The sequence below is a fragment of the Heteronotia binoei genome, chromosome 3, assembly GCF_032191835.1.
Source record: "Heteronotia binoei isolate CCM8104 ecotype False Entrance Well chromosome 3, APGP_CSIRO_Hbin_v1, whole genome shotgun sequence".
In the NCBI taxonomy this organism is placed as follows: Eukaryota; Metazoa; Chordata; class Lepidosauria; order Squamata; family Gekkonidae; genus Heteronotia; species Heteronotia binoei.
In genome coordinates, this window is record NC_083225.1 from 73,114,307 (window position 1) to 73,127,721 (window position 13,415).

A 13,415-nucleotide genomic window follows, 5' to 3' on the forward strand; every position below is an offset into this window, starting at 1 on the left:
TGAGATGGACAAATTAACAAGAACTTTAAGAGACTATGATTTAGAAGATTTTAAAAGGGAGTGGAAAACATTTAGAAGTTATGTAGAAGACGAGTGGAAAGTAAAAGGACTTTGGACAATTTTTGATAATCATTAAACTTTAGAAGAAAGAAGAATATTAATTTTAGTTCTTAGGAATTAAGGGTACCTTTTAATAGTATTTTGAGTAAATAACACTGGCGGGCGTCAAGTAACGGGGGGAGGGGTGATTAGAAAGAAGCATATGGGATAGATGAAAAGTTATTAATGGAAATTGTTACCATATGTTATCAATAAAATTGTTTAAAACACGATCCCTGGAATAAGAAGATAACACATGGCAGGGTGCCATTCAGTCTGCCTCAGTCAAAAGCCTGGGTTTTTGTCAGAAAAAACATGAATCCCATAGTCTTACCCTGCTTTCTATGTGTCTTATGCAGAAAGATCTGAGGCCACTGTACCTAAGTATGAACTCTGAACTACCCCAAAATAGTATGGAAAGCATTTATTGATTCCTGGAAAGTAACATAATATCCATGTCGGATAAGCACATTTAAAACAAAATATATAGTGCTTATTATCTCTCTCGGCTTGGCTTTGCGAACGAAGATTTAAGAAGGGTGCAATAGTCCACGTCTGCTGCAGGCTCGCTGGTGGCTGACAAGACCAATGCGGGACAGGCAGGTCCGGCCACAGTGGCTGCAGGGAAAAGTCTGATTTAGGGTTGGTGCTGTAGCAGTGGGATTCTTCCTCAATCTCCTTTTGTCCTCAAGACCAGCTATGCGTGCGTTCTCAAAAGAAGAGACAGCCTGGTGGATGGTGTGCCTCCATGCTTTGCGATCTGAGGCTAGGTCAGACCACTGGTGATGGTTGATGCGACAGGTGCCAAGGGATTTCTTCAAGGAGTCCTTGTACCTCTTCTTTGGTGCCCCTCTATTTCGATGGCCGGTGGAGAGTTCGCCATACAGGGCAATCTTGGGAAGGCGGTGGTTTTCATTCCTAGAAATATGCCCTGCCCAGCGCAGCTGCATCTTCAACAGCAGTGCTTATTATACTGCTTGTATATATAGTATTTTAAAAAAACAATACACAAAGTAGTTTTGATGGTTTGGTTCTCTATTGGCACATAGCAACAATGACAATGGAATTGGGCTGATCATTCTAGATTTCACTAAAGGTATTTACTGCTTTCTCAGTTTCCTCGAACTTCAATGCAGTCATACACTGCAGCCTGTGTTTCCAACAAAACTAAGAATGCAAACAAAATGTTGCCAAGTTTTATGAGTAATGGAATTCCTAGGGGCTACTTTGAAGAACTTGTGGAAAAAATCAAGTTTGGACCTGCAACTACTCAATGGTACCTTGCATGGCTTTGTCCATTGTTTACAATACAAGTTATTTATAAGATGTCCACTCCAGAAGCACTGATATTTTATCTGTGTAAATCCACTTCATAGAAATTAAATATTAGACAATGCTCATTCCTCTCCTAAGCAAATGACACCTAGGATTGGAAAATATAAATAAAAATGCCATAGAATTTTAGATTAGATCCCTGCACCATCATAGTTTTAGGATGTCAATTAAACGCAAATATTTTACAAGCTCATTTACCTCACTCCTGCTTATGTATTTCTGCTAATTTACTGCAAGTAAAAAATAAGAAAATCCATGTTCAAAGAGAATTTGCAAGTAAAATCAATTCTATGCATACTAAAATGGATTATGTTTCTATTGGAAGTTGAATTTAACTCAAAAACAATTTTTCTTCATTGTCAGATTTCAGTTGCCATACAAAGACCAAAGGAGTCAAAATCATTTTCAGAACATTGTTTATCATGCTCTTTTTTCTAATAAATACATAAATCAGGATCCCAGTATAAATTTGGCTCAAAGATTGTGACCTCAGAAGGGCAAACCCTGAAAGAAGTCTAACTTAATGTCAAATTCATCTTCATACTGCATATAATAGATTTGTGTCCTAGTGATGACTGAGAGCCACAAACAGCTTCCCATTTTGTACTGGAAACAGAATATATCCTTACACAAAATCAAAGTCCCCTTTCTTACAGAAAAAGAAAGGGAAGTCATGCACCTTATTGGACTGTTGCCAAGTAGTTTAGAAAACTTTGCAAGGCTACAGGTCTCACCAAAAGAAACAAAGTGAAAAAAACAACTTTATCTATAAAGCTTCACACACATAAAAATTAACCTAAAGACTATGAGGTCCAAAAATGTGTGCAGTCTCTTAACTATGACAAAATCTTAGCATAAAACCTGCTCCCCATATTTCTGTAACATCTAAGACAAAGGGATGACAATGTAATAGTCATGAGGGATGTGCATTCAGCTGCACTCCAGCTGAAAAAAATACCCAGAAAGTACCTTATTAGTATTTTGGATATTTTCTCAGCCAAATACAGATCAGAGACTCTTTTTGGCTACTAGTATAGCCAATCTACGCACTTCAAGCAAATGGCTACTCTAAAAATGAAATCAGAAGAGCAATTAAACCAAAAATTAAACAAACAACTGAAGAAAAACAGTCTCCAACAAAAAAGATGTTTTTACCATATATCAAAGGAATCACTGATCAGATGGGAAAATTTATGAAGAAACATAACCTACAAACAGTGTTCAGACCTACCAGAAAAATACATCAGATGCCACGATCAGCAAAAAACAGAAGAGACCCCCTTTCTTCTGCAGGAGGACACTGCATACCCTGCAGTTGTGGACAAGTACATCGGAACCACACAATGTAGCATCCAGACAAGAATAAAAGAACATGGAAGACACTGCAGACTTGGCCAACCTGAAAAATCAGCAGTGGCTGAACACAGCATAACTCAAACAGGACACAGTATCTTATTCTAAGATACTGTAATGCTGGACAACACATCCAATTAGCATGTTAGATTACACAGAGAAGCCATTGAAATCCATTTTAGAAATGAATAGGGCATGGCTTCCAGTTCTGAAAAACACAAAATGCCCTACAATTTACAACAGCACTGCAGATAAGATTAGAATTTCAATAGCCAATCCATATACCAAAGGTGGCCAATGGTAGCTCTCCAGATGTTTTTTGCCTACAACTCCCATCAGCCCCAGCCAGCATGGCCAATGGCTGGGGCTGATGGGAGTTGTAGGCAAAAAACATCTGGAGAGCTACCGTTGGCCACCCCGTCATATACAAAAGAACCGCCTCAGGTAAGCTCCTCCATTAGAAGAAGACTGCAGATTTATACACCACCCTTCTCTCTGAATCACAGTCGCAGAAACCCTGCGAGGTGGGTGGGGCTGAGAAGGCTCTCACATCAGCTGCCCTTTCAAGGACAACACCTGTGATAGCTAGGGCTGATCCAAGGCCATTCCCGCAGCTGCAAGTGGAGGAGTGGGGAATCAAACCCAGTTCTCCCAGATAAGAATCCACACACTTAACCACTACACCAAACTGGCTCTAGAGAAGAGTGCAAGAGAGAGCTGGGGCCAGGCGGGTGGGCGGGCTGGCTGCTGTCACAGCTGAGGAAGCTCACACAAAATAATGACTCAGCCCTACTCCACCTGCCTGAGAAGATATAAATTACCACCCTACCAACATCTTCTCAATTTGACCCAGAGAGAACTCCAGTTTTCTGGGTTACACCTCTGAGGATGCCAGTCACAGTTGCTGGCACAATGTCAAGTCTCACAATGGACAGGTCTCACCATGGACACACAGCCCAGAAAATCTACAACCACCAATAGACTCTGGCCGTGAAAGTCTTTGACAACATAACATTCTTATTATTTATTCAACTTAATGTATCATCTCATCCTGGGCTCTAGGCAATGTACAACAAAGGATAAAAATACATACATTTTAAACCAATAAAATCAGTTAAACTAAAACAAATTGCGAATCCTGATGGAAGTGCTATTGATCCAGATTTCTGGATGTTGTATCAGGGTGGGGAGACCCCTAAAGGGGAAGATGAGAGGGGTACCAGCTCGACAACCATCACTGTCCTTACACAAAAGCCTGGTGGAACATCTCTGCCTTGCAGGCCCTGCAAAACTGTAAGAGATCTTGCAGGGCCCTGGTGTTTTCTAACAGAGCATTCTAGGTCAGGGCCAGAACTGAAAAGGTGCTGACTCTTGTCAAGGACAGCCAGACCTCTTTAGGGCCAAGGGTCACCAATAGATTCTGACCAACAGAGTGTAATGCCCTTCCAGGAACATAGTGGAGCAGAGAGGTTTGGAGGGTGTGCAATGCTGCCTTTGGCTTCTGGCTGCTGCTGCTGCTCTGAGTCTGGACTCCTGAACTGGATTTTGCTGAGTACTCTGTACATTGCACTGGTTCTGCTGGGCTTGCAAAAGTGCCCCCCTTATAGTTTCTATTGCAAATATTTTCTGGCTTGACCTTAGTCTTGTTGAATTTGCACTGCTACTGTGGCACTGGTTCTGCTGGGCTTACAGCCCCCCTGTTTCAGTTATGATTTTGTGTTTCACATCAGTCTTGTTGAGTTGGCTTTGTCACATTAGCACTAGGTTCTGCTGGGCTTCAGGCCCATAGCCAGAAAACTTTGGGTGGAGGGGTCCGGGAGCGTGGGGATTGGCTGCTTCTTCCCTCCAGCAGCCAGCCCGCCCAGCCCCAGCTCTCTCTTGCACTCTTTCTCTAGCTGTTGCTCTCTTGCTCTCCCATTTTCTCTCTGCCGTTGTCTCACTGTCCCCCTTTCTCTTGTGCTGCCGTTCTCCCTCTCTCACTGTCCTCGTCTGTCATGCTGCCATTCTCTCTCTCTGCTGCTGTCTCACTGTCCCCCATCTCTTGTACTGCCATTCTCTCTCTCACTAACCCTGTCTCTCACGCTGCCGTTCTCTCTCTCTCTCTCTGCTGCTGCTGCCTCACTGTCCCCATCTCTCTTGCAGCTGTTCTCTCTCTTTCCATCTTTCGTACTTCTGTTCTCTCTCGCTCTCTTTGCCGCTGTCTCACTGTCCCCATCTCTCACGTTGCTGTGTTCTCTCTCTCACTCTGCTGCTGTCTCCCTGTCCCCCTGTTCTCATGCTGCTGCTATCAATTTCTCCCTGTCTTTCCTGGTAAGATAAATATGTATTCCAGTTCAGTTGAATTATTTGGAACTTTATCTCCAAAAGTGATGATCCCATTGAATTATTTTATTTGGAAACGTTAATGCTTAAGAAAGTTTGCTGAACTTTCACCTCCTTCTAGCAGGTCATTCTGCAGATATTAACACCAATAATCTAACTGAGGAGGAATGACTGTGTCTGCCTGAATTTTCATTCTTTCTACAGAACATATGAAATGGAGCTTTATGGATCATATTTTATAAATTAAAATAAGATTTCTACCCTGAAAAATGGATCATCCAATTGGAAAAAAAAGTTTGCCACATCCACAATTTCATTTTAAGCTTTTTAGGAATGGGGGGTGGGAAACAGGCCCCTCAGAAGTACATAACACTTTGTTGGTTGTCCACTCTTTCCTGACATTTCCATTATGGCTTCTTAGAAACTTCGAGTACGTAATTGAAGTTAGTTCTGAAATCCAAAATCTTGTTTTTTTCAATCCTTCTCTACACAGCCTTGATTTGTCACATCCTAGGGCATTTTTCTTCTTCAACTCCCATGAACAGAAAGACGTTATTCATATGCATATATTATTATTATTCATTAAATTTATAATCTATGCTCCTCAGAGCGGGTAACATTCCTATAAATGACACAATCTAGATCTCCATGGGTTCTCCTTATGGAGATGCTGAACTAGTTCCTTCAGCAATATTTTGGTCAACTTACAGTTCTTAATTGCTGCCCAACATAAAGTACATAGTTATGAGTCATTAAAACCTTGAGTAGCAGGACAGTCAAGTACAAATTGATTAGAGCTGTGGCTGTTGAATGCATCCAGGAACGTGGCCTGGAAACTTCATACAGGATATGCAAGCAGATGGCATTTATAGGCAGCTAACTACAACAACCTGAGTTCAATCCCAGCGGAAGCTGGTTCAGGTGGCCAGTTCCAGTTTGACTCAGCCTTCCTTCCTTCCAAGGACCACCTTTACCTTTTTAACTACAAGAGTATACAGTTCTAAACCACTAGGGTGCTGCCTTGCTAACACAGATCAACATTGGTACTCTTGTAAAATTAACATAGCACATATTATCCACACAGATATTTACACAAGGAATTATTTTTCTTGGGGGTTTTCTGAACCACAGTGACTTGAAAGCACAGAATTTTAGTCAGTCTTCTAGATTTAAAGGTCATTAGTTTCAGGGAAAGCAGGAAACTTCTCAGCTTCCTGGATTTCTGTTTTGAAGCCAGTCTATGGCAGATCCCAACACTGCTTCAAACTGTCCTCAATCCCTGCCTTAATTAACATCAGCGCCCCAAGTATCTGGCAACATGTTCAAGTGATTGTGTAATTGCCTCCTCCACCTGGATCTGCAACGCAAGACCAACCCAACAGGTTTTAAGGCAGAAACAAACATGTAAAGACACTATTTCAAAAAGCAGAATTTTTAGAAATTCAAACTTTTACCTTCCCCATTACATAATTAACCCTATAATATCTCAATTCCAGATCATTATAATTTTATATTATAAATTTTGTCAAAGAAAACCTGGTTTTCCAACCACAAGGGACAGCAAGCCATTAGAGAATTCAGAGCTTTCTTCTGGTGCTGAAAACTGATACAAAAAGCTTTATAGCATTGTCTTGTCTTCCGTTTCTCTGATAGAGCAAGTCAGCAAACCAGATTAGCGATGACTGGAGGAGCAAGCCCTGTCCGACAGCCACCGATTCCCAACCACAAAGGACCCCCTCCCCCGGCTCTATCTTTGACCTTGCCCAAACACGAGGAGCAAAGCTTGTTCACACGGCTTCAGGGGAGGCCTCGCACCATTATTCTTCCAAAAATTCATCCCGACCCGGATTCCGCTTCCCGCTTTCCCCCGCAGCCAGCCCCGGCTTCTTCTGGCACCTTCCCAGTTCTGCCTGTGTTGCGATTCCAACCAGTCCCTCTGCCAGATCCCGCGGCACACACCCACCCCGCTCCCCGGCCAATCAATCCCGCTGCTGCCCAACAGCGGCTCTCCCCAGAGACCACCTGCTACCCTCCGCCAGAGCAGCAGCAGACCGCCCAGCTCCAGGGGGAAAGGGCGTCCACTCCCACCCTGGACAGGGGGGCGGTGGCTCGGCTGACTCCCAAAGCAGGTGCCTTCCACAAGCCACACCCACGCACCATGAGGACCAGCGCCCAGCCCTACCTGAAGCCCGGAGGTACAAGGGAGACGTCCGCGCGGGACCCGGCTCCGCCATTTTCGCCCACCAGCGCGCCGGCTTCGGCTTAAGGCGCTCCCTTGGCGCCTACTGCCGCGCTCTGGCGCCGGAGCCGACGATGCTGAGGCTGCTGCTGGTGCTGCTGCCGACGCCGCACAGGCGCACTGCCCACTCCAGCGCGGCACCTGACGCGGCGCGGTGGAACCGGAGAGGCGGGAAACAGGCAGCAGGCGCAAGGAAGTGGCGGCGGGCTGGAGGATAGAGCGAGGAGCGCCCGTGCCGCCTCTCCCAGGTGTTCCTCCTTCTTCCCTCCTCCTCCCCTCTCAGCTTCATTGCATTTTTGCGAACGTGTGGCAACCCGCTCGTTTTCCCTTCCCTCCTCTTGCCGCAGGCAGGCAGCGACAGCAGCGCCTGTTCCACGGGCTCTTCGAGGACGCGCCAGCTCCCTCCAGCGCCCCAAGGAAGCAGCTCGCTCCCACTTGAGAAAGGCTCGGCTTCTCCCGCTGGCCGGCTCGTTGGCTCAGAGGTCCGAAGCCCCTGACACAGCGCCCTCCCCCCCCCCCCCCGGGTACTTCACGGGGAATTTAAAGCAAAACGCTGGGCTGAGAGAAAACGGCGCCCAAAGGCCTGTTGGGGGAAAGGCGCCTCCTTGCGATCCCAGCGGGCACCAGGGCCCAGTGATTGGCGTCTTAGAAGGAGGGCGCTTGTAGTTTAGCATTTCTATACAGATTTCCAATCGGTTCAAGAAACAGTTTACCTTGGTACCTTGTGTCAGTCTCATACAGGGCAGAAGTACCAATTTCCAATTTTGTGAACTGCTACTGGCCCCAACTATGATTCATCACCTGATCTTGATGTCCATGACCTCTGTTCTTGGTCCTGTTCACCTAAAGGCCACACAACCTTCATCAGATTTCCATCCATTGTTCCTGCCTCCCTTATAATCTTTCCTTCTTCCACAGTCATCTCCCAGAACCCCTGGTTTCCTGTTTGCTATTCTTGAGCCAAACCCAGTCCTGCTTTACACTTTTGTTCAGGTAGGTATGTAAAGAGTCCAGGTTATTTCAACTTTAAGGCTTAGGCACTTCATTACCCTTAGTTGAAGAATCTTAGCACTTGTTCTCTGGATCTAGAGTACTAGCATACTCAAGTACAGTGATAAATGATATGCAGCTTATGCAGAAGCACAAAGAGGAGACAGCCAATTTACTCTTTTCTTGTACCAGAATGAACAGGAAGCCTTAACAAAAACTACAGAATATCCTTTTGTGTAAATATATTGAAATTGTATGATTGACTTGTACTTTTGATATTCTGTTAAATTGCTCTCTCTCCTGTTAAATTCCTGTCTCTCCCTGTAAATATCACTTATAGGGAGAAAAGTTGGGAGAACTAGCTTTTTTGATGTGATCAAAAAAGAAACTTGTCCTGAATATATTAAACACAAAACATCAGGAAGGTGATAAATGTTGGAATACAAAGGGCCACACACAAACATATGGGCATGCAGAACAGCTTTTCCAGCTACTCCCTGTAAAAGCTCTTACTGAAGGATGGATTTGATGTAGTGTAAAGAGCTGAGCTGGACTAGCTGCCAATACATTCCCCCCCCCCACAACAATAAAGTCCCTTGCTATGGGACTGTTCAAATCCCAACCAAGACATACTCAGGGTTCCAAGATTCTCTCTATAAAGTCCCTGTAAGTCTTTACCTATGTATAAGGACCAGCCAAAAACAGAACCAAACCAAACCAAACAAGCATTCAAGTTATTCAGAACTCTTCATCAGGCTCTTGGAGACAGGTCATCCCAGCTTGGTTAAATGCTGAACAGGTACACAGATATAAAGTGCTATTATAAGAGGCTGCATTTTGGCCTCCTGGGCAGAATAAGCAAAAAATAGAAGCATCCAGTAGAAAACATGAAATTGATCAAACAGCTTTGATAAACGTGATAACCACTGTATTTAACATACTAGAGATTTTAGTCATTGCCTCTTAAGAAATCAGAATGTTCTGTTTGGTGATAGAAACACTTTCGATCAACTGTTGACCATCTATGTTTTCAACTGGACCATCAATACTTTTGATCATCTGTGTTTTCAACTGGATGCTTCCAGTTTTCTGGAACTTGACATAGTATGCATATAAGAAAGGGCCTTAAGACACAAGAGAACTCTTTCTCACCCTGCTGCTTTGTTTTTAAACTAGTTAGGTTCAACAGCATATGCCCCTTCTAAGAGCGTTTTGAATAACTTTGTGTTCAGTGTTACTTTGATTGGTATTGTATGGGTTTTGCTGTGATCCAATGCAGACTCAGTAAGTCTTTATGAAAATCTTACACAGTTCATATTGTAAATGAACCCTAAGGAGTAAAAAAAGGTAAAAGCATAGATTTTTTTCCTATTAATTTTTCAGCCCAATAATGCATGTTAACTGCTATATACAATGGTATTTTTTCTGTGTCTTTTAAGACTAGGCACATAACCAGTTTGTTGCAATAGACTTTGGGATTAGTCAAAACTTTCATTGCAGTAGTGAGAAACCTTTACAGGATGATAACCTTTCCAAGTCATCATGCTGTGACAAGATATGACACTGCTTAAGCATTATCTAGGGCAGTAAGAATAATATCCTGCTATGAAAACAAGATGTGTGCCCTGAAGCAATTGAAAAACTGTACAAGACAGAAAGACATTCCAATGCTTTTGCATAAATACACTAGTATTTCTGTTTTTGCATAAGTACATTACAGTATTTCTGTTAGCATCTTAAGTTTTCAAAGGGATATCAAGTAATTTCAGCACTAATAGAAGCATAAACAAATGAACCAGCAACACTGCATATAGTTTTTTCTAGTTCTAAAGATATGGTTAGGAAAACATGTTTTAAGAAATCATCTAACTATTCAGGAAAGCATAATTACCAGTTTTTCTACAGCAAGAGCTTGTATATATTATGTCCAATATCCACAAGAAAGAGATATCTACTCTAATAAGCAAAGTTTACAGATTTTCCTATTAAATATAATTAATACAGATTATGCAAAATATACACTGCAATATTTTGATTTATTAACTGTTCTTCTCAAAACTCCTAGTCTGTTTATAAGTGTAAATATTTCTTGGTTCCAAAATACCTTATCCAGCAAATCACCTGTTGGAAGCCCAACAATTCATTTTTATTCCACAACCACCAGCCCCATTTCTCTTATCCAGGCTAGTATTAGGAAGAGAAATGAGCATTTTACAATTAACTGAAAAATCTCACATTGTCACCTTTGTCTCCTGTGTATTGATCACAGGTCAAAGCCTAGAAGAGGTACATGAAATTATAATGCTTATTGTAACCCCCTGAGGTATTCAAGGCAGATGTTCAGAGGTGGTTTTCCACTGCCTGCCTCTGCATCACAACCCTGGAAGTATCCCATCCAAGCTTCTGAGATATGACAAGATCAGGATAGCCTGAACTATCCAGGTCAGAGCTTAATGCTATCGGAAGTGCTGTTAGACACAGTTTTGATTAACTATATCTAAAAGTGGTAGAACAGATAGTTAATTTTATAAAGATTTCAAATTTTTGCATTCAGAATTTGTATTTTGCAACTAAATATGTAGAAATATGACATTTATAATCATTATAAGCAGTTTCATCAGAAGGCTGAGCCCACGTCAAATATTAGCTTGATTACATAAATTAATGACCAACTAGATTCTAAACTGTTGAGTTTTTGTCATCTTTCCAGTTCTCATTTCCCCCCAAAAAATTAATATCCTAAAACAGGACAGAGGGATTTAACTGACAATAATTAAGGGATTAAATCAGCTAAAAATGATAATCCTTATTTTAAAATTCTGCATATACCTCCCACTTCTAGTAACTGTTAAGCATACTGCGAATGGTCAGGGTTCAATGGGAAAGAATACACAAGCTGCACTAACGAAGTGTTTATCAGAAGTGGATTTGGTGCAGTTAAACAGTAACTCCACAACCACATCTGTATAGAATGGGCACTTTCTCAAGAAAAAAAAGGACGTAGACTTCACTGCAATAAAATTTAAATGTAGTCTCATTAATTTCAACTCCAAACTGATTCATGTTACACCTAATACAAAAATACTGCTAAAATAACCTGTGATTATACTTTTCTTAGAATGACCTAAGTGTGACAAATTATACCAGAATTCTAGTTTGTACACCTGTTTTCCTTTGTGATCAATTATCCTAGCTGGGCTTGGGGAGGGGGTGAATTCGGCATGGAGTATGGTTAGAATATCAGATGAGGATCTGGGATAGCTGGGTTCATATCCCCACTCCGCTGCTGAAGCTTATGGAACAACCTTGGGCCAGTCACACACTCTCAGCCTAACCTATCTAACAGGTTGTTGGGAAGATAAAATGGAGGATAGAATTATGTAAGCACCTTAGGTCTCCATTGGGAAGAAAGATGGTATATAAAATACATTCACTTGCCCAGCAATCATCCTTAGAATTATAGTGAGCATGTTTCCCTAATTTTCACAAGCAACATTTTGAAGTCCACTCATGAAAATTCATAGAATCATAGTTGGACGGGACCTCCAAGGTCATCTAGGTCCAATCCTCTGCATGCCGGAAAGTCACAAATATTTCCCCTCACATCCCCAGTTAGACCTGTCTCAAATAAATTATATTAGTGATATTTAATATTGCATAAATAGTTCTGATTATTGTGGTGCTACATGGTTCTGTATTGGATTAGCCTTTGTTTGAACTGTGGTTTTTTCATTCTGGTACTCATAATTTCATAGAATCAGCATTGCTGTCAGACGGCCATCTAGCCTCTGTTTGAAATCCTTCAAAGAAGGAAAGCCCACTACCTCCCAAGGAAGCCTGTTCCACTGAGGAACCATTCAAACCTTCCTAAAGTTTAGTTGAAAACTCTTTTGAGAGCTAGTGTGGTGTAGCAGCGCTTACATGCAGGGACTCTTATCTGGGAGAACCATGCTTGATTCCCCACTCCTTCACCTGCAACTGCTGGAGTGACCTTGGGTAAGTCATAACTCTGTCAAGAGTCATTTTCTCAATAGTAGTTTCTGTTAGCGGTCTCTCAGCTCCACCTACCTCACAGGGTGTCTGTTGTGGGGAAGGGAAAGGAAAGGAGATTGCAAACTGTTCTGAGACTCCTTCAGGTAGTTGAGGGCAGGGTATAAATCCAGTCTTTTCAAAGAACAAGTATAATGAAAGGCCATCACTCAGTGGTAGAGCATTTGCATAGCATGCAGAAGGTCCCAGGTTCAACCCCCAGCATCTCCAGTTAAAAGGACCAGGCAGTAAGTGAGGTGATTGGAAAGACCTCTGCCTGAGACCCTGGAAAACAGCTGCTAGTCTGAGTAGATACTAGTGACAGTGATGGACCAAGGGTCTGATTCAGTATAAGGCAGCTTCCTGTATCCGCAGAATGATAAAGTGCAAACTGGATGGTCTCTGCTTCAAAAGATGCCAGTCTGTAACAAAACTGAAGCCTTTTTAAAAATAACCTATTTGACAGGAATTACGCACCGCTATAGTTTGAGAATCAATGGAAAACTGATCTTGGATGGGAGATATCCATGCTCAGCTATGACAAACATAAACAGACACATACTTTCAGCCCAAACTACCAAATGTTCTGAAGATAAAATGTGTTAACATACGTGCTGCCCTTAGCAAATCTCTTGGAGGAAAAGCTGGATACATAATCTTTATACAGGTGTAAAGGTATTGTAACTGTCTAGAAATCATTCATCTGGATTACAGCCACACATAATTGGAAGGTTAATTTAGTGTAAGTAATTATTCATAGAAGAGCAAATTATTTGTATGTGTAAAGTCCCAAATTCAGCTCCTGACACCTCTACAGTCAAAAAGAATTTCAAGCAGGAAAACACTGGAGAGATACCAACAAGTTAAATGAATTTGGGCCAGAGGTGGACCAGTGAAGCAGTGCAGAACTCAGATAATTCCTTGTATTGTCTAATACAAAAACACTACTTATTGATAAGAATCCTGATACTGCCTCTCTTTCAAGGTCCTACCATGTTTCCAAAGTATTTTTATTGTAATGGTGCTACATAGCTTATTTAACCTATCA

General features: G+C 42.1%; 1 protein-coding gene across 3 annotated transcripts in view; it reads right to left on the reverse strand.

Annotated features, from left to right (window-relative positions):
• Positions 1–7,909, reverse strand: part of MAP7D2 (MAP7 domain containing 2) — a 101,201-nt gene extending 93,292 nt beyond the window's left edge. For 2 of the 3 annotated variants that reach the window (XM_060234055.1, XM_060234054.1), the window contains exon 1: positions 7,292–7,909. In XM_060234055.1, the coding sequence (XP_060090038.1) occupies positions 7,292–7,343 (52 nt within the window). In that variant the 5' untranslated portion in view covers positions 7,344–7,909. The remainder of the gene's footprint in view (positions 1–7,291) is intronic. The other variant, XM_060234056.1, reaches the window with a different exon arrangement.
• Between the last annotated feature and the right edge of the window lie 5,506 nt (positions 7,910–13,415).